Source organism: Ursus americanus, chromosome 4 (genome assembly GCF_024610735.1).
Source record: "Ursus americanus isolate L20-20 chromosome 4, mUrsAme1.1.p, whole genome shotgun sequence".
Taxonomy (NCBI): Eukaryota; Metazoa; Chordata; class Mammalia; order Carnivora; family Ursidae; genus Ursus; species Ursus americanus.
The window spans coordinates 22,094,455-22,114,242 of NC_142130.1; the positions used below are offsets into that span (position 1 = coordinate 22,094,455).

Genomic DNA, 19,788 nt, shown 5'->3' on the forward strand with positions numbered 1-19,788 from the left:
CAGCCACAGCTGCACAGGGGCTTTGCTGATTTAAGGAACATAGTCAGTCTTATCTTTAAAGCTGGAGTATTATGGCAAAGCTTCAAGGGTGCTTCTAATATATAGTTCTCGTCAGAGTCGATTACCATTAGAACATAGTTTTAAAATGTCATTCAGAAGCTGTTTAAGAAAAAAAAGAAGACAGGCAGTTTGAAAGTTACCAATCACAACAGCAACAACAAAATAAGCCTTTGAAGCAAGTACATTTTCAAGGATGAAATGGAATATTCTGGACAGGTTTCATCATATTACCCACTGTTGTACGTAGGACCCAAGAAATTTAAATTAGTTTTGCTTCTTTGATAGAAAATAAGAATAACACGGGGCGCCTGGGTGGCACAGCGGTTAAGCGCCTGCCTTCGGCTCAGGGCGTGATCCCAGCGTTCTGGGATCGAGCCCCACATCAGGCTCCTCTGCTATGAGCCTGCTTCTTCCTCTCCCGCTCCCCCTGCTTGTGTTCCCTCTTTGCTGCCTGTCTCTATCTCTGTCAAATAAATAAATAAAATCTTAAAAAAAAAAAAGAAAATAAGAATAACTGAACTCCTATTTCTTCTTCCCATATTATATAGAGACTGTTACTCCTTAACCTTTATTGGGTCACAGACACTTTTGAAAATACGACGTAAGACGCGGTACCTCTTCGAAGCAAGACGCTCACATTCATATTCACAAATGTCAGCAGCAGAGTTTAGGGATTTGGGGCTCACAAAAGCTATTCATAGACACTCTAGTTTCAAAGGCCCAATCTACAGGGTAGTGTAGGGTGAAAATAAGGACTCAAAATAAAATCCACTCAGGGTCTAAAGAGGAAATTGTGTGTGTGTGTGTGTGTGTGTGTGTGTGTGTGTGCACGAGTGCACACGCCAGTCCTTTAACATTGATTTGAAGATAAATCACTTTACACAGTTACTACTTCCCAAGTTTTTAAAATTTTTTCTTTAATTTCAAGGACCAATTTATATAAAATCCAGCAATATACAATTTAAAAATTATTCTAAACTACAATTCAAGACACACTCTATGGCGTTTTTGTTTTTGATAATGGAAAACTGTATTTGTTCAAGATTGCTCTATCAGATAATTTTGTTTGGGTTCACAAGTGAAAATACTGTGAAAATAGTTCATTTCCGTCACACTGAAGGACAAGTTGAGCTCATTTGTTTATTTATTTATTTATTGAAAATTTTGAGTTATAATTCACATACCATACAATTCACCCATTTAAAATTATATAACTCAATGGTTTTTGGTAGATTCACAGTGTTATGTAACCATCACTACAATAATTTCAGGACATTTTCATCAACCCGGAAAGAAACCCTGTCCCCGTTTGCAGTCCCTCCCCATCCCCTAGCTCCTAATGTTCCAGCTTTAGGCATCCTCTTTTTTTTTTTTTTTAAGATTTTATTTATTTATTTGACAGAGATAGAGACAGCCAGCGAGAGAGGGAACACAAGCAGGGGGAGTGGGAGAGGAAGAAGCAGGCTCATAGCGGAGGAGCCTGATGTGGGGCTCGATCCCATAACGCCGGGATCACGCCCTGAGCCGAAGGCAGGCGCTTAACCGCTGTGCCACCCAGGTGCCCCAGCTTTAGGCATCCTCTGATCTGCTTTCTCTCTCTGTAGATTTGCCTATTTTATTTCACATAAATGTCCATACGATATATGACCCTTTGTGATTGATTTCTTTCACTTAGCATAACATTTTGAAGGTTCATCATATTGTAGTATGTATCTGTACTTTCTTTCTTTTTACGGTCAAATACTCTATTGTATGGCTATTCCACACTTTGTTTATCTATTCATCTGTTGATGGAGATTTAGGTTGTTTCCAATTTGGGGCTATTATGAACAATACTACTAGAGACACTTGTGGACTGGTTTTTGTGTTGACCAGCCCCTCAACTTTTTAACCCCACAAGAAAGTAAAAAGAGAAGAATGCTTATCATGAAACTATACAGAATCTGTTTCGCAGTCATTTCAGACTTTAGACTCAACAATTTCCATACCCAGCATCACAAGGTTCATCATGACAGGGAGACTGGCATCATGACACTATCATAGAAGCAGAGGAGGTTAGATGTTTTCTAAGATCCCTTCTTACATGAAGTCAACAAGTACTACTTTCTGTTACTTCTCCATGCATAGACAAGAATGACAGGTGGTAGACACCCCTAGTCCCGACCGAGTTATCAAGAAACATTACTGAGGCCCTTGCCAGCAGCAAGAACGGCCATGCCCATGTAACTGCCCTGGAGACAGAAGTCATACACCGAGTAGGAGCTGCTAAGCTACTCTGAGTCCCCCATTCTAGGCTGAAGCACTTGAGACCCTCACTACTTCCCGACTGGGTTTTGCCTACAACTTTAGTGCTGTTACGCCTTCAACCTCTGCCTCTCTTTCTGGTTATTCCTTCCACTCTCCGTGGGTGATGTTCGTACTCACTCATAGAGACCCTCCTTGCTGACTCGACCCTGCCAACCACCTCCACTCCCCCCCCCCGAGACTATAGACTGAACGTCATCATAGCTTTCCCTGCTCAATGAATGGCTCTCTGGACTCAGGGTTTACCAAGCGCTGTGCAAAATGCTCAGGAGGGGCACAGTGACTGTTTGTTGAATAGATAGACTGACCCGTAAGATTTCCTATCAGTGCCACGTGTGTGAGGTGGAGAGGGGTCAAAATGAATGTACGGCTTAGTAGCATTTTTCAGTGATTAATTGTTGACATCTCCAACCATCAAAGCACTTGGAAACCTCAACTTAATTTTGAATCTCTCTCCTTAGCTATTATGGTCTTAACACAAGTTTATTCACCGGGATCAAAATGATTTATCCGATAAAGGCAGACTCAGAGGCATAGAAAGCACATTCCTAAAGATTTGACCCATTAGAATAATCAGACGGAAGACCCAAAGAGAAGGTTGAGCTGACCACTTATTTCTTTTGCTTTATATTTCAGAGCACACTTACTTTGGACCTTTGGATTCAATATCAATGAAATTCCATGAGCATTATCTGATGCTAGCATGGGAGGCATACCCTGGAAGGCTGAATCACAATCTACTGCTAGGGGGTCCTGCTAAGCTTTGCCATTCTTTCAGAGGAGGGTTGCCCAGGGAAGCCAATTTTTTCAGGTAGTCACAGGGCTCCAGCTGCAGAATATCAGGATTCTGCCTGTAATATTTCTGCAACTTCTCTAGCACTGTGGGCAACCCAACTGTGGAGGCGTAGAACATGGGCCCACCCCTGTGCCTTGGCCATCCGTACCCATGTAAATAGATAACATCGACGTGTTCTGGAGCAGCAGCCATCCCCTCTCCCAAGATACGGAATGCTTCATTGATGAGGGAATATAAGCAGCGCTCAAGGATCTCATCCTGGCTAATGATACGTGGCTCAATGTGATAGGTTTCTCTGTACTGTGACAGAAATTCAGAAAGCCAGGGGTCAGGTTTGTGAATCCTACCCAATGGCTTATCATATTGGTACCAACCCTTACCTGTCTTCTGGCCAAATCGTCCTGATTCACAGAGCATATCAGGAATTGGGCAGTATCTCCCGTTGCCTCGCTTTCGGGCAGGCGTCCCTGAAGGCAACTTAGGTCCAGTAAGACCTTGCCCTTGTCGAGATTTCCAACCAATATCCAGTCCAGCAAGATCTGACACTCTGAAAGGTCCCATTTTCAAACCAAACTCTTCCAGCACCTGATCTATCTCCTCTGGCTTACTGCCTTCTTCTAACAAGAAATACGCCTGATTGTAATAAGCCTTCAACATTCGATTGCCAACAAATCCGAAACAGTTACCTACAACTACTCCAATTTTTTTAATCTTTTTCGATAAATTCATAACTGTGGCAATGGTAGTGGGGGAAGAGTACTGGCCGGGAATAATCTCTAACAACTTCATGACATGAGCTGGCGAGAAGAAGTGAGTGCCAATGACCAAGTGAGGACGATCAGTAGAAGAAGCAATCTCATCAATGTCCAGGGCTGAAGTATTGGTGCACAGAAAAGCTTCTGGCTTGCACACAGCTGAGAGTTCAGCAAAGACCTGCTTCTTCAGGTTAATTTCCTCAAATACTGCTTCAATGACTAAATCTACACCACCAAGCTCCTTCATAGATGTAGTTAACCTAGGTTTTGGTCCTAACCAAGGGTGGCTGCTATGCTGCATTTTGGATGCTTCCTTTTCCAAGAGGGAGGATATTATCTTCTCGGCAACCTCTAGCTGCTTCTTGTCTGATTCCACAGCAATCACAGGGATCTTGGCCTTTGCAAGAGAAATGACAATGCCTCGGCCCATTGTTCCCAAGCCTGCAGATAAGAGTGAAGAAGAAAAAGAATGATTCAATAATACCGGGAACTGAAAAATTACTCAGCTAATGGGAGGCTTCTGTGGCAACAGGGCATTTAAAGAGATCAATTCGAGGAATACAAATGGACTGAATATTAGTTAAGATTAGGCACTGTGTTAAGTGCTCCAGAGGATGTGACACTGAGTAATGTTCATGCGCGTGCACACACACGCACACACACGATTAGAATTAATAAACAAGTTCAGCAAGGTTGTATAATACAAGATCTATATACAAAAAATCAATCGTATTTCTATATACTAGCAATGAAAAATCAGAATAGGAAATTAAGAAAACAATTCTACTTATAATAGCATTAAAAAGAATAAAATACTTCAGAATAAATTTAAGAAAGAATTGCAAGACTTATACACTAAAAACCACAAAACGTTGTTGAAGTAAAGAAGACCTAATAAATAGAAGGATATCCCATGTTCATAGATCAGAAGACTTAATATTGTTCATATGGCAATACTACCCAAACTGATCTTCATCTCCAATGCAATCCTTATCAAAAATTCAACTGGTGTTTTACAGAAATTAACAAATTAAATTAAGCTGATCCTAAAATTCATCCATAAATATAAGGAATCAAGAATAACCAAAACAATATTAAAAAAGAAAAACAAAGTTGAAGGATTCACTCTTCCCAATTTAAAAACCTATGACAAAGCTACAGTATTCAAGACAGTGTGGTATAAGGGTAGACCTATAGATCAATGAAACAGAATCGAGAGTCCTGAAATAATCTCATAACTTACAGTCAATTGATTTTTGAGTGCCAAGAGAACCAAGACAATTCAATGGGGAAAGAATAGTCGATTTTCAACAAATGATGCTGGGACAACTGGATATCCATATGCAAAAGAATGATGTTGGACTCCTACTTCACACCATATACAAAAATTAATTTAAAATGGATCACAGACTGAGTAAGAGCTAAAACTATAAAACTCATAGAGTAAATCTCTATGATCTTGGATAAGGCAATGATTTCTTATGACACCAAAAGCATAAACAAAAGAAAAAAATAGATAAATTAGACACCATCAGAAATAAAAAATTTTTGTGTTTCCAAGGACACCATAAAGAAGAGTAAAAAGAACCCACAGAATCATGTATCTAATAAGGGACTCGTGTCAAAATATATAAACAATTCTTACAACTCACAATAAAAATACAATTTAATTTTAACATTTGTCCGAAGAAAATACACAAATAGCTAAGAAGCATATGAAAGATGCATCATTAATCATGAAGGAAATGCAAATCAAAACCACCATGGGCAACCACTTCACACCCACTTGGAGAGATATCATTAAAAAGAGAGACGATAACAAGTTCTGGTGAGGATGGAGAGAAATTGTAACCCTGATGCATTGCTGGAAGATTGTAAAATGGTGCAGCTGTGAAAAACAATTTGGAAGTTCTTCAAAATGCTAAACACGGAATTACCATATGACCCAGCAATTCTACTCCTAGGTAAGCAGGTAGGCAGGTAGGTGTGTATATATACATCCCCAAGAGAATTGTAGACATATGTCCACACAAAACTTTTACATAAATGTTCGTAGCAGCATTATTCAAAATAGCCAAAGAGTAGAAAGAAGCTGAATGTCCATCAACTGATGAATGGATAAACAAAATGTAACCCTACAGTGGAATATCATTCAGCTCTTCAAAGGAAAGAAGTACTGACATTAATAAAGAATGAAGTCCTATATAACATGGGTGAACCTTAAAAACATTATGCTACACTAAAGAAGTTGGACACAAAAGGCCACATATTATATGACTCTGTTTATATGAATTGTCCAGAATAGGCAAATCCATGGAGAGAAAAAGTAGATTAGTGGTTGCCAGGGGCAGGGGAAAGGGCAATGAGGAATGACTGCTGATGGGTACAGGGTTTCTTTTTAGGGGGATGAAAATGTCCTACAATTGATTGTGACAGGAAGCATGGGTGGCTCAGTCAGTTAAGCATCTACCTTTGGCTCGGGTTATCATCTCAGGGTCCTGGGATTGAGTCTCCGTGCTCAGTGAGGAGTCTGCTTCTCCTTCTCCTTCTGCCTGCCCCCTCCCTGCTCGTGCTCTCTTTCTCTCTCATATAAAAAAAATTAACTCTTTAAAAATTTTTAAAAATAAAAAGAACAAAGTGGATTGTGGCAACGGTTGTACAACTTTGGAATATCTAAAAACTACTGAAGTGTATTCTTTTTTTGGTGACATTGTTACAATGCACTTCAGTTTTTTTTTTGAATTGTGGTAAAATACACATAACACAAAATTTACCATCATAACTATCATCTTCAGGTGTGCAGTTTAGCGGCACCTGTGTATTGACATGATTGTGAAACCAGCACCACCATCCATCTCTGTAACGCTTTTCATCTTGCAAAGCTGAAACTGCATACCCATTGAAAAATAACCCGTCCTCCTCCTCCCTCCCCCAACCCACAGCAACCACCATTCTACCTTCTATCTCTATGATTCTGACTTCTCTGCCTACCTCATCTAAGTGGAATCATACAGCACTTGTTGTTTTGTGACTAGCTTATTTCACTTAGCAGAATATCCTTAAGGTCCATCCATGTGGAGGCATACATATATGTCAGAATTTCTTATTTTTTAAGGCTGAATAATATCCCATTGCATTTATGCCACATTTTGTTTATCTATTCATCTGTCAATGGCCAGTTGAGTTGCTTCCACTTCGAGGCTATTATGAATAATACTGCTATGAACATCAGTGTACAAATATCTGTTTGAGTCCCTGCTTTCAATTCTTTTGGGTATATACCCGGAAGTGGAATTACTGGATCATATAGTAATTCTATTTTTAATTTTCTGACAAATTGCCACACTATTTTCCATAGAAGTTACACCATTTTACATTGAACGGTGAATGTTATGGTGTATGAGTTACACCTCAATAAAGTTACTATAAAAAATATGAGTATCGACCCTCAGTGAGCCTATACGCTAGAGGTGGGAAGAAGAAAAGTTGACAAATATCCATTCTATAAGGTAAAGGACGTGGTGTGAGAGTTCAAATTTCTTTGATGAGTCAAAGGAAAGAGATTATCTTTGGTTGGATGAATCAAGAAAAGCTTCAAGATAAAGGTATTTGTAGAAATATCTGAAGAAAGATCATATTGAAATGGGTGATATTGGGGAAGTTGAGTCAACCAGACTGGGGAAGGGAAAAGGAGAGTAATACTTTAAGCAAAGGCAAGAAGAACAGAAAAAGTAGACAAATTATTTGATGGCACAGATGTCACTGTTCCTTCCCCAGACCATTCCATTTTTCTTCTAGGCACATAGAAGACTATTCTGGATCCTTTCTGTCCTGATAGGGCCTGTGACTAATTCTGGTCAATGAAATGGGAAAGTAGGGTGGTGTGGGATCACGACTGGCCCGCAGAATCTCCCACAAGGCCCTACATTACTACCAGGATGTTTATGCAGACAACAGCTGTGAGGCCTTGGAGGAGACCCTGGAGCAGGCGTTGGCAAACTACGGTCTGGGCGCCAGGTCCATCCCTCTGCCTATTTTTGTACTGCCTGTGAGCTGAGAATGGTTTTGCATTTCAAATAGTTGAAAAAAAAAAACCAAAAGAAGAACAATACTTTGTGACACATGCAAATTATGTCGAATTCAAATTTCAGTCTCATAAATTAAGTTTTATTAGAACACAACCACACTAATTTGTTTCCATAGTATCTATGGCTGTTTTTGTGTGCAGAGTTGAGGAGCTGCAAAAGAGATCATGTGGCCCAGAAAGCCTAAAATATTTACTATCTGGCCCTTTAAAAAAAAGTTTCCTGACCCCTGCTCAGGAGAATGGCAGAGCCATTAGTTAGAAAAAACCTTGTCCTAGAATGGCCTTATAGAGCAAGCAGGAAATAAATCTTTATTGTGTTAAACCACTGAGATTGCTATCTGTTTCAGCCCCGGGTGGTTATCTGTTACGTAATCAATCCATTGTGGAGGAAACCATTTTGTGAAAACTATTTGTATATTACTCTTCTGCACTTCTCATTGACTAGCTTTGGGGGTTGGTTTGTTTTGTTTAGTTTTTTGGGGATTGGTTTTGAATACAGAATGTTATCAGTCATCAGAAATCCTTATTTCTCTGGAATACATTTAATTTTTAAATTGTATTAACTTATTTAATTTAATACATCTATTATTTTAAAACATTTAATTTTCCAAAATTAATAAACATTTGCATTTCACTCCGTAGCAAGAAGGCTGGATAGCTCTCACTGCTATAGCAACTTGTATCCGAAACTTTAGCCTTGGTAAGTAGGAGGTAGATCATGGGGTTAAAATCCTGGCCTCCTGGCTTTCGGTCCCAAGCTTCACATAAAATTTCTTTTTTTTTTAAAGATTGTTATTTATTTATTTGACAGAGAGAGAGACAGCCAGCGAGAGAGGGAACATAGCAGGGGAGTGGGAGAGGAAGAAGCAGGCTCATAGCGGAGGAGCCCGATGTGGGACTCGATCCCAGAACGCCGGGATCACGCCCTGAGCCAAAGGCAGACGTTTAACGACTGCGCTACCCAGGCGCCCCTCACATAAAATTTCTAACACTATAGGAATTATAATCAGAGACGATGAGGACTAACAAGATGCAATGTGAAAGTACTTTGTTAAAGTGTCAAGTAAGGTAGGTGATATCTCAGAACTGACCACAGAGCAGTGAAGGAAAGGCCCCTGTGAAGGTCAAGTACAGCTCCTCAGTGCTCACCTTGCAGAGCAGATCTGCTCAATGACCTATGGGGCTACAAATCACCTTAGAACCCAAATCATAAAGTGGACCAGACTAATGCTTCTTGCAAGCGTCCTAGCCATAACTTTAGATTTTCTTTAGCTCTATAAACTGACACATTTCATTTAATCACTAAAATAAAAACATACATGAAAACACAATATATATTTATTTCAAAAAATTCTTAGCTCTGGGGTGCCAAGGTGGCTCAGCCAATTGAGCAGCTGACTCTTGGTTTTGGCTTTGGTCATGATCTCAGGGCTCTGGGATCCTTGCACAGTGGGGAGTCTGCTTGAAGGTTCTCTCTCCCTCTTCCTCTGCCCCTCCCTCTGCTCACATGCTCTCTCTCTCTCCCTCTCTCTCTCACTCAAATAAATAAATAAATCATAAAAAAATAAATAGTTCTTAGCTCCTAATTTCTCTTCTCACAAATCTGTGGTCTCAAAGATTTCAAAAAAGGGGGGGAGGGGCTGAAAAATCAAGCTTTTCACCATGGGTAATTATGTTTCCAAAGGTACATATTATATTTATACTGAATTTAGTTTCCTAATTTTTCCTTATTAAACACATGGAGGGGCAAGGGGTCCTGCTTCCCTAACAACTCATTGCCTTTAACTGCCATGGAATTAATTCTGGTCAAGAACCTCTTCTATTGGGGCGCCTGGGTGGCTCAGTCGTTAAGTGTCTGCTTTAGGCTCAGGTCATGATCCCAGTGTTCTGGGATCGAGCCCCACATCGGGCTCCCTGCTCAGTGGGAAGCCTGCTTCTCCCTCTCCCACTCCCCCTGCTTGTGTTCCCTCTCTCACTGGCTGTCTCTATCTCTGTTGAATAAATAAATAAAATCTTAAAAAAAAAAAAAAACTACAAACTTTAAGACGTTTCATGCCAGACACGAATCTGAAATCTTTTTTAAAAGGCTCACAACAAGGGAATAGGGAAACTCTCAAACAATGGGTGATGAACACAATACTGATAAATTTCACCTGTGCTGTTATATTACATCAATTATTCTTGGCTTGAAGGAATATAGAGAAGAAACAGGATAAGCGCACAACAACTAGAAACAAATATTGGTGTTGCTGAAAAAAGCACAAAAAAGAAATACTCATAGTTCTGTCACACTCTCTATTCACCTTCTTTAAAAATCACAAGTGAGTGGGGGGATGGAGTAACTGGGTGACAGGCATTAAGGAGGGCATGTGATGGAATGAGCACTGGGTGTTATATGCAACTGATGAATCACTGAGCTCTACCTCTGAAACTAATAATACACTATATGTTAATTAGTTGAATTTAAATAAAATAAAATTTAAAAAATTACAAGTGAACAGAGTCAATGCTGGAAAGAGCACAGTGTGACTGACACAGTAGACTGAGAAGATGTAGAGTTGGCTCTTTCCCTCTAAATTGGGTTGGTGCTGGACAGCTGGGTGAGGGTTAAGAAAGTTGACACTTTTAGTTAACTATGGACCTCCTCCCTCAGAAGACTATACATAAGCTGACACATATAACATTTTGGTTACCATTTCAGGGGGGTTAAAATCCACCAAAGACCATTCTTGGGTCAAGCCTAAGAACAAGGGAAGCTTAGGAAAGTAGCCCAAAGAAGCCAATCAGAGGGCTAGCTTCTGAGGAAAGAAGACATTTTTTTGGAAAAATTCCAGAGGGAAAGTAAGGAGGTCACTGTTTCAGGGTGCAGACAGATTTGAGGATAGTGGTGTCGAATGAGAAGTGAATGAATCCAGGGACCAGAAAGACAGAGCCTTCATTCCAAATACCTAGCTACCAGAGTGACAGACCATACTTTGAAATGTGGTACAAATAATAATCATTGCTGGGAAATACAGGAGTGAGAGATTCATGAAGGGAAGAAGAGGCGATGAGTTAAAAAAAAAAAAAAAAGAAAAAGTACCTAGAGTCTTAAGTCAGACAGACCTAGCGTCAGATCCTCACACCGCTTGCATTTAGCTCACTGGTGAGGAGGCTGTTGTCTCTAGGCCTCACATGTAAAATGAAGATAATTCACGGGCTGGGGTGGAAAATACGTTAGCCACACAAGAAACGTGTTTAGTGTAGAGCCTGGTACCTGGTGGCCCTAAGCAAATGGCAGCACTTTGTATGTGTAGGTTTGGAGAATGACTTTAACCCCACCATGTTCTTACCGACAACGCCAACTGAGGAGATGTGCTGTGCCACTGCTGTTTTCCAGGACGCTCCTGAGGGAGTTGACCACTTTCTGACATTCCTCTCTGCAAAGAAGACATATTGCAGGGCTCTAGCCTGCCCTGATTTCTGAAGGTACGTAAACAGCTCCTCCTCCTTCTTAAGGCCCACTTCATAGGGATACTGGACGGCAGCCTGGACTGCACGGACACACGTCTCCTGAGAAAGGCACCCGGGATGCTGCTTCCGCATCTTCAGAAAGGCTTCACTGAAAATGCTGTCCATGTTGGGCAAGCTCTGAACTGGCTTGTTGCAGAGTCTACGGGATTCCAGAGATTGATCTGGAAGGAAGAAGAAAGAAAATCGGATCTTTGGAAATGTTACTTATACAAAGGGAATATGAGTATGTAATAATAATAATGAACAACAACCTGTTCAAATTCAAAGTACAAAATTAAATACTATTCATCAAGACATTTAACATAACACTAACATCAAAATATCTGAGGCACCTTAGTCTGGTAAGATAGAATTTAACATATTCAACGCAATTTTCAAGTTACCTCACGTAGGCATAAAAGTTTCATTTTCCTTCTGTTCCAAAGCCAAGATGGTGCTATAATAGATTAAATAACTCTCAGTGAGTTTAAGGAAAATATTTCTGAGTTAATAATATTTTAGATTCAGGGGCGCCTGGGTGGCTCAGTCGTTAAGCATCTGCCTTTGGCTCAGGGCGTGATCCCGGTGTTCTGGGATCGAGCCCCGCATCAGGCTCCTCCACTGGGAGCCTGCTTCTCCCTCTCCCACTCCCCCTGCTTGTGTTCCCTCTCTTGCTGGCTGTCTCTCTCTCTGTCAAATAAATAAATAAAATCTTAAAAAAAAAGAATATTTTAGATTCAAAATAATCTCAACTCCATTCCTAATAGTAACAAACACTTAAAAAGACCTAGAAAAGAAGGCAGTGTTATATTGGTACAAGGGGAGACATACAAATCAGTGGAAGAGAACTGAGAGTTTAGATATAAATCCTGACAATTACAGCCAACTGATTTTCAGCACAGGTGCCAAAACAATTCAATGAAAGGAGAGTTTTTTCAATAAAGGGTGCTGAGATAACTGGAAAGATATATGCAGGAAGAAAGAAAGAAAGAAAGAAAGAAAGAGAGAGAGAGAGAGAGAGAAAGAAAGAAAGAAAGAAAGAAAGAAAGAAAGAAAGAAAGAAAGAAAGAAAGAAAGAAAAGAAAGAAAGAAAGAAAAATTGATTAGATCCTTACCTAGAACAATATATAAAAATTAACTCAGGGGCGCCTGGGTGGCACAGCGGTTAAGCGTCTGCCTTCAGCTCAGGGCGTGATCCCAGCGTTATGGGATCGAGCCCCACATCAGGCTCCTCTGCTATGAGCCTGCTTCTTCCTCTCCCACTCCCCCTGCTTGTGTTCCCTCTCTCACTGGCTGTCTCTATCTCTGTCAAATAAATAAATAAAATCTTTAAAAAAAAATTAACTCAAAGTGAATCATAAATCTAAACTGAAGAGCTGAAACTATAAAAATTTCTAGAAGAAAACATAGGGAAAATCTTCAGGACCTTGGGTTAGGCCAAGGATTCTTAGCATGATTCATGAAAGAAAAAAAAAATCAATAAACTGGACATCATCAAAATTCAAGACTTTGTACTTCAAAGGATACCATTAAGAAAATGAAATGATACACCATAAACTGGAAGAAAATATTTGTATGGTAGGCAGAGTAACGCTGCATGCCCCCAATGTGTATTTCCTAATCCCTAGAACCTATGAGTATATAATTTTACATGGCAAAGGGACTCTACAGATATGATTAAAAGTAAAGAACTTGAGATGTAGAGATTATCCTTTATTGTCTAGATGTTCCCAACCTAATCATATGAGTCCTTAAAAGAGGAGACCCTTTCCCAGCTATGGTGAAAGACACATTGATAATGAAGAAGGGTCAGAGAGACGCAATATGGGGAAGATTCGACCTGTTTGTGATGATTTGGCTTGACGATGGAGGAAGGGGGCCAAGAATCAAGGAACTCAGTGGCCTCTGGGCCATTCCCTCAACTTACAACCAGCAAGAACATGAGGACCTTGGTCCTGTAACACAAGATACTGAATTGTGCCAACAGCCTGAGTGAGCAGGAAACAGACTCTCACCTAGAGCCTCCAAAAGGGGTACGGCTGCAGACACGTCCATTTTAGGTCAGTGAGACCTGCCCAGCAGATTTCTGCCCTATAGATCCGTCAGATAATAAATTCATGTCGTTTAAACTGCTAAGCTTCCAGTAATTTGCTACCAAAGCAATAGAAAAGCAATACAATTTGTAAATTAAATATCTAGTGAAGTATGTGTATCCAGAGTATAGAAAGAATTCTTGTGACTCAATAGTTACAAGGCAAACAACTCAGTTTTTTAAATGGGCAAAAACTTGAGTGGCTATTTATTTCACCACAGGATATATGAACAGCTAATACATATGTGAAAAGGTGTTCAATAGCATTAGTCATTAAGGAAATGCAAATAAAAACCACAGTGATTAAAAAAAAGAAAGAAAACCATAGTGAATGTGGTAGGTTGTCTCCAAGTAATGGGGTGTCGTTTCTGAGATTAAGTCACAAAAAGACTCTGGCTTCATCTTGTTCCCCCTCTCTTGCTCTCTCACTCATTCATTCTGATGGAAGCCAGCCGCCATGTGTGAGCCACGCTTTGGTGAAGCCCACGTGGCAAAGAACTGAAGGAGACCTTCAGCCAACAGCCAGTGAGGAGCTAAGACCCTCAGTCCAACAGACCATATGGAACTGAATCCAACTAACAACCACTTGAGTGAACGTGGAAGCAGATCCTCCCCCAGTCAAGCCTTGAGGTGGAAGAGCCACAGACAATACCTTGAATGCAATCTTGCGTGAAATCCTAAACCGGAGAACCTAGCTCGCCACACCTACATTCCTGACCCACAGAGACTGCCAGGTAAAAATGTTTGCTTTTAAGCAGTTAAATTTTGGGGTAATTCTGTTATGTAGCTAGAGATAACTAAGACAGACCCACTAAAATGACTGTTATCGAAAAGACATCAATTCCAGGTGTTGGTGAGGATGTGGAGTAACTGGAATCCTCAGCCACTCTTTGTGAAAATCTAAAACAGGACAGTAGATCTCCTTTGGAAAACATTTGGGCAGTTCCTTAAAAAGATCAGCTTATTGTTCGACCCAGCAACTTCACTCCAAGGAATCTACCTAAGAGAAATGAAAACATACGTCCCCATAAACCTTGCATACAAATATCTGTAACAGTATTATTCATACTAGCTAATCAACTGATGAAGGGATAAAGAAAATGTGGGAGAGCTATGCAGTGGAATACTGTTCAGAAATTAAAATACTATCAGCAAATTACTGATACATGCTGCAATTCTCAAAAATATTATGCAAACTGAAAGAAGCCAGATCAAAAGATTACATATGATACGATGCTGTTCGTGGTAAATGTCCAGAAAAGGAAAATCTGTAGAGAAAGAAAGATCAGTGTTTGCCTAAGGCTGGGGGTGGAAGTGGGATAGGCTGCAACAAAACGAGGGAAATTTTGGGGGTGGTGACAAGTCCTAAAACTGACTCATGGGGATAGCTGTGCAACTCTGTACAGTGAATTACGCTTCATTAAAGCTATTTTTTAAAATACTTAGAAATGAATTTATCAAGAAATGTACAAGACGTTTAAGAAGCAGATAACTATACCATTTTATTGAAGAACATATAAAGACTTTAATAAAGAGAGAGACTCCATGTTCCTGGATATAAACATTTCATAACATAAAAATATAAACATTTTCCATATATATTATATATGAATTTCTAATCAGAACCCTTGTGGTTCTATATTTTTTTAAAAAATTACTCAACAGGGTGTCTGGTTGGCCCAGTCAGTAGAGCATGTGATTCTTGATCTCAGGGTCGTAAGTTTGAACCCCACATCGGGTGTGGAGCGTACTTAAAAAAAATAATAATAAAAGTAAAAATAACTTAACGGAATGATTTTTTTTTCAACAGAATGATGATCTGAAGTTTGCATCAAAGGATAAATGTGTATGAGAAGCATTATCAAATAAGATGTGATGTTGAACTTTCTTCAGAACATATTTATATAAAATTCCTAAAAATTTATGTCCTGGTGTAATGTTATCAGTCATAATTTTAAGATGTATGTCACAGAAATAACCAAATTCTCTCGCCAATTGCAATATAACAAACTCTTGTCAATTGCATTACAATAAATGCATTAGCAGATCTTCAAATAAAAAGAATAAATGTGTAACAGATCTTATTGCCAAAACTGTTGTCTAAAACACTGCCAGAAACTGTTTTTTTTTAAATGCTACCATCTCTTCTAGAATACACCATCACATCAAATATGCACGCTTTGGCTAATTAGACAGAAAACCTACCAGAGGTTATGAAGCAGTTTCAATATAAAAAGGCATATGAACATGAACCCGTCTGGCATTGGTGTATTACTATGTGTGCAAGGGAGACTGTCTAAGGTTTGGGTTTAATCACGTACACGTGTAAATTTATCTTTGAGGCACTGCATAATCTCAAACGTTTTTAACCTAGAAGGCAACAATACCTCCTTAATGCCTGATGACTAAGTAGAATCGAAAATAATGGATTTTTATTTATTTTTTAAAGATTTTATTTATTTGACAGAGAGAAAGAGGGAGAGACAGAGCACAAGCAGGGGGAGCAGCAGGCAGAGGGAGATGCAGGCTCCCCGCTGAGCAGGGAGCCTGATGCGGGCCTTGAACCCAGGACCCTGGAATCATGACCTGAGCTGAAGGCAGATGCTTAACCAATTGAGCCACCCAGGCATCCCCAATAATGGATTTTTAAATTAATGCTTTCCCATATGGTGTTGAGAACAGGAAAGTTGGGGAAGACGGTGGTTAGACATGTGGTCCCTATCTGCCTGGCTATTCTTGGAATGACATGAACTCTACCCAACAGGTTTCTAATGACTTGCTCAGTTATCCAGTGTGTTAGTCTGATCCTCAATTTCTAGGAAGGCAAGTTCAGCTGAGAAGAATGAAGACCTTTCCAGGGCCTATAGTGGATTTAATTTCCTGGCGGCCCAAAAGGCAGACAAGAGTGGTCAGTGTGGGGAGGAGGAAAGAGGGACAAGTACGTGGAGGATGAAGTGCATGAGGAGAGGGGACTGAGCCGCCAGTGCTGTGGGCACTGGGGCAGTCTGTGCTGGGGACAGGGCATATCTTAGAGCTAAATCTCTGCCCCTGTGACACCACCAGAATTCGCATCTGATTGGGACAGATTCTCAACACCATAGTACACATCAGAGTTATCCGCGGAATTTAAAAAGTTCAGATGCCCGTGTCCTGCTGCAGACCCAGCTAGGAATATTTAAGGGTGGGGCCTACGCATGAGTATTTTTAAAACTTCAACACTTGATTTTGAGGTATAGCTTCTGGAAAGTGTAAGAGCAGAGCATTAGGTCAGCCCCTGGGTCGAGGACAGCTGCAGCTCCCGGCAAACTTTGCCCTGGGCCAGGCACTGAAAAGGAAAGAAAGAAAAAAAAAAAAAAACAGAGAGAAAAGAAAAAAAGAAAAGCCTGCTTAATGGTGTGCCGTAATTCCTGCAGTAATTATGGCTGATCAGCGTAACGCTGTTATCCTGGGGATACTCAGAACCTCTCTGACTGCAGAGGGGCGTTCTGGGAACTACCCGCCGCCCCTGTCCGGACTCGTCTAGGGCCAAGTTGAGCACACCCACTGGAGAGCCATGGATCCGGGCGCAAGGACAGACGCTTTTTCCCTGCTCAATTTTCTACCTCTTTCCTGCTGCAGTTATAAAGGATGCTATTACCTTACAAATTCGTTCTATTAGAACAAAACATACTCAGATCCCCTTTGGGTACGGTGTTTTCAACGTGTGTTTCTTATACGCTTGGTTGTTTAAAATTAACTCAGCGGCACCTACATAATAAGAGAGGCAGGTACAGGCAAGTCAGCACCAGCATTTGCTGCCCAGGAAAATGGGGAGAAGAGGAACTAATTCGTGATCCGAATATGTTTATAATTGAATTCTTTCCTTGACTCATTCACATTTTTTTTCTTAATTCTTTGAGGTATTGTAAAGCAGACAAATATTCAAGTTTTGATTTTAAAAAAAGGGGGGGAATCACCCTCCTAAAGGAAGAAAAGGAGGGGATTATTTTCCCTCTTTCTGGTAGCCTGACAGGAAGAGATTTTCTCTGCCTAGTTTTTAAACCGCAACATGCAATTGACAGAAATGGTTACCTAAGACAGAGACGGTCTCTTCTCCAATTTGGGTAAACAGTAAGTAAGCTGTGTTTGTCACAGCTCTGCAAAGGACAGACAGGACAACCGTACTTTTTCAGTCTTGCAGGAGGTCACCCACAGAACTCAGGTCTTACAAAAAAGGGCAGCTCAATTTAGACATGTGCTTAGGCCGTCTCTGTGAGGCAGGGTCACTCAGTTCTTGTGAAACGTGTCTATAAAGGTCCACAGAGAGCAAAGATAAATTACAAAAAGCGAAAGATAAAATGGAGAGAAAGACGAGAATACCATTAAGATTTGTTTAAAGTCACAGAATCAAAATCAACACACAGACCAAAGTCTGTAGGCAGAATTAGAATCGCTAAAAATGGCTACCATGGTGCTGTAACAGTAACAGAACTAGGGTTCAGTACGGGGACAAAAACAGCATCGGGTTCCTGAGTGGAGGCCCCCAGCTGGATGTCTCCTGTGCCCATCTCTGAAAAACAGCACCCACTTTCAGCTTCATGCCAGAAACACGCACGTGGGAATGGGGAGTTCTTACTCAGTTCGGGAATAAGCAGGCTGCGGGCCAAATGCAGGTGCAAATAAATAGCATTTTACAGGACCCTCTCCTCCCAGCTTAGCCAAAGCAATCTGGTTTAGCCAAGGAATTCTGAATTGCTCTGCTAAATCCACTGCACTGCAGTAGTATGAGAAGCCCCATATAACAAGTGCATTAAGATGCATGACGCTAATTAACTTTCACAGTCAACTCTGCTCTCCAGCATTTATGTTAAATTGTAAAGAAATGTGCAGCTACTTCCCAAATCATATATATATATGATTCATATATATAGATTCATATATATATATATGAAAATGTAAATATATATATTTTTATGGGGGGCTTGAACTCACGACCCTGAAACCAAGACTGAAGCTGAGATCAAGAGTCAGATGCTCAACCGACTGGACCACCCAGATGCCCTCCAAGTCATATTTTTAGATACATGCTAACCTCCTGTAATCTTCCACCCATAACTGGTTCCAAACTGCTGATTGCAACATTGACCATTGGAAATTCCCTTCCTTCTCTCCTTTCCTATGGAATGTGGAAACTAAATAAGCTCCTTAATCTTTTCCTTGTGTGTGTGTGTGTGTGTGTGTGTGTGTGTATAAAAATGTTATTATTTTGTTATCTTGTTATTATTTTTAAGTCAACATTTCAGCTGAAGAAGTTGATCGGGGGTTGGGGGTAAGGGTGGGAGGGTGGGATGCAGGATTGGGGTAGGAATAGGCTTAATTAAAGGAATATTTTCACAAATGGGAAAGGAGAACTCAATAATTTTACAGGTATTTGAAAAATCGAAGTATAGGGGCACCTGGGTGGCTCGGTTGGTTAGGCGGCTGACTCTTGATTTCAGCTCAGGCCACGTTGGGCTCTGTGCTCGGTGGGGAGTCTGCTTGAGGATCTTCTCTCCCTCTCCCTTGGCCCCTTCCCCCCCAACTCACTCGCTCTAAAATAAATAAATAAATTCTTTTAAAAATTTTGAGGTATAATTCATATACCATAAAGGCACCATTTTAAAGTTTACAATTCAGTGGTTTTTAATATACTCACAAATACCTAGTATAAAATGTAAATGTATATTTATAAAATATTTTTGTGGAGTCTCTCCTTCAAGTCAATCCATCATTTTTGTTCTGCCGAATAACCACATACTCATAGCTATATTGAAAAGCAAATAAAGACCAAAAAGAAGAAGGAGGAGGAGAAGGAGGAGAAGAAGGGGAGGGAAAGCCTGGAACAAAAAGAAAGAAAAAGCACAAGACCTTCAATGAAAATAAAAGATAAAATAGATAAGTCTCTCTATGCTATGCATTTTGTAAGATAATAAATGGCAAATATACATACGATTCTATGAGATAGTCCTTTGTTGATTTGCACTATTTCTCTACCTTGTATCTCTGACATTTACCTATTACAAAGGAGCATCAAGGAATCATAGGATTCCAAATAGTGGAACTCATTTTAACAGCAACAACAGGGGCGCCTGAATGGCTCGGTCAGTTAAGCGTCTGACTCTTGATTTCAGCTCAGGTCATGATCTCAGGGTCGTAAGACCCAGCCCCTGGTTAGGCTCTGTGC

At 40.3% G+C, this 19,788-nt stretch overlaps 1 protein-coding gene across 1 annotated transcript in view; it reads right to left on the bottom strand.

The window, feature by feature from the left end:
• Positions 1–956: 956 nt before the first annotated feature.
• The window catches only part of EHHADH (enoyl-CoA hydratase and 3-hydroxyacyl CoA dehydrogenase), a 46,104-nt gene continuing 27,272 nt past the window's right edge, over positions 957–19,788 (bottom strand). Inside the window, exons 6-7 of the mRNA XM_045776613.2 lie at positions 11,335–11,676; positions 957–4,356 (exon numbers count right to left, since the gene is read on the bottom strand). Of these exons, the coding sequence (XP_045632569.1) occupies positions 3,095–4,356; positions 11,335–11,676 (1,604 nt within the window). The 3' untranslated portion in view covers positions 957–3,094. The remainder of the gene's footprint in view (positions 4,357–11,334; positions 11,677–19,788) is intronic.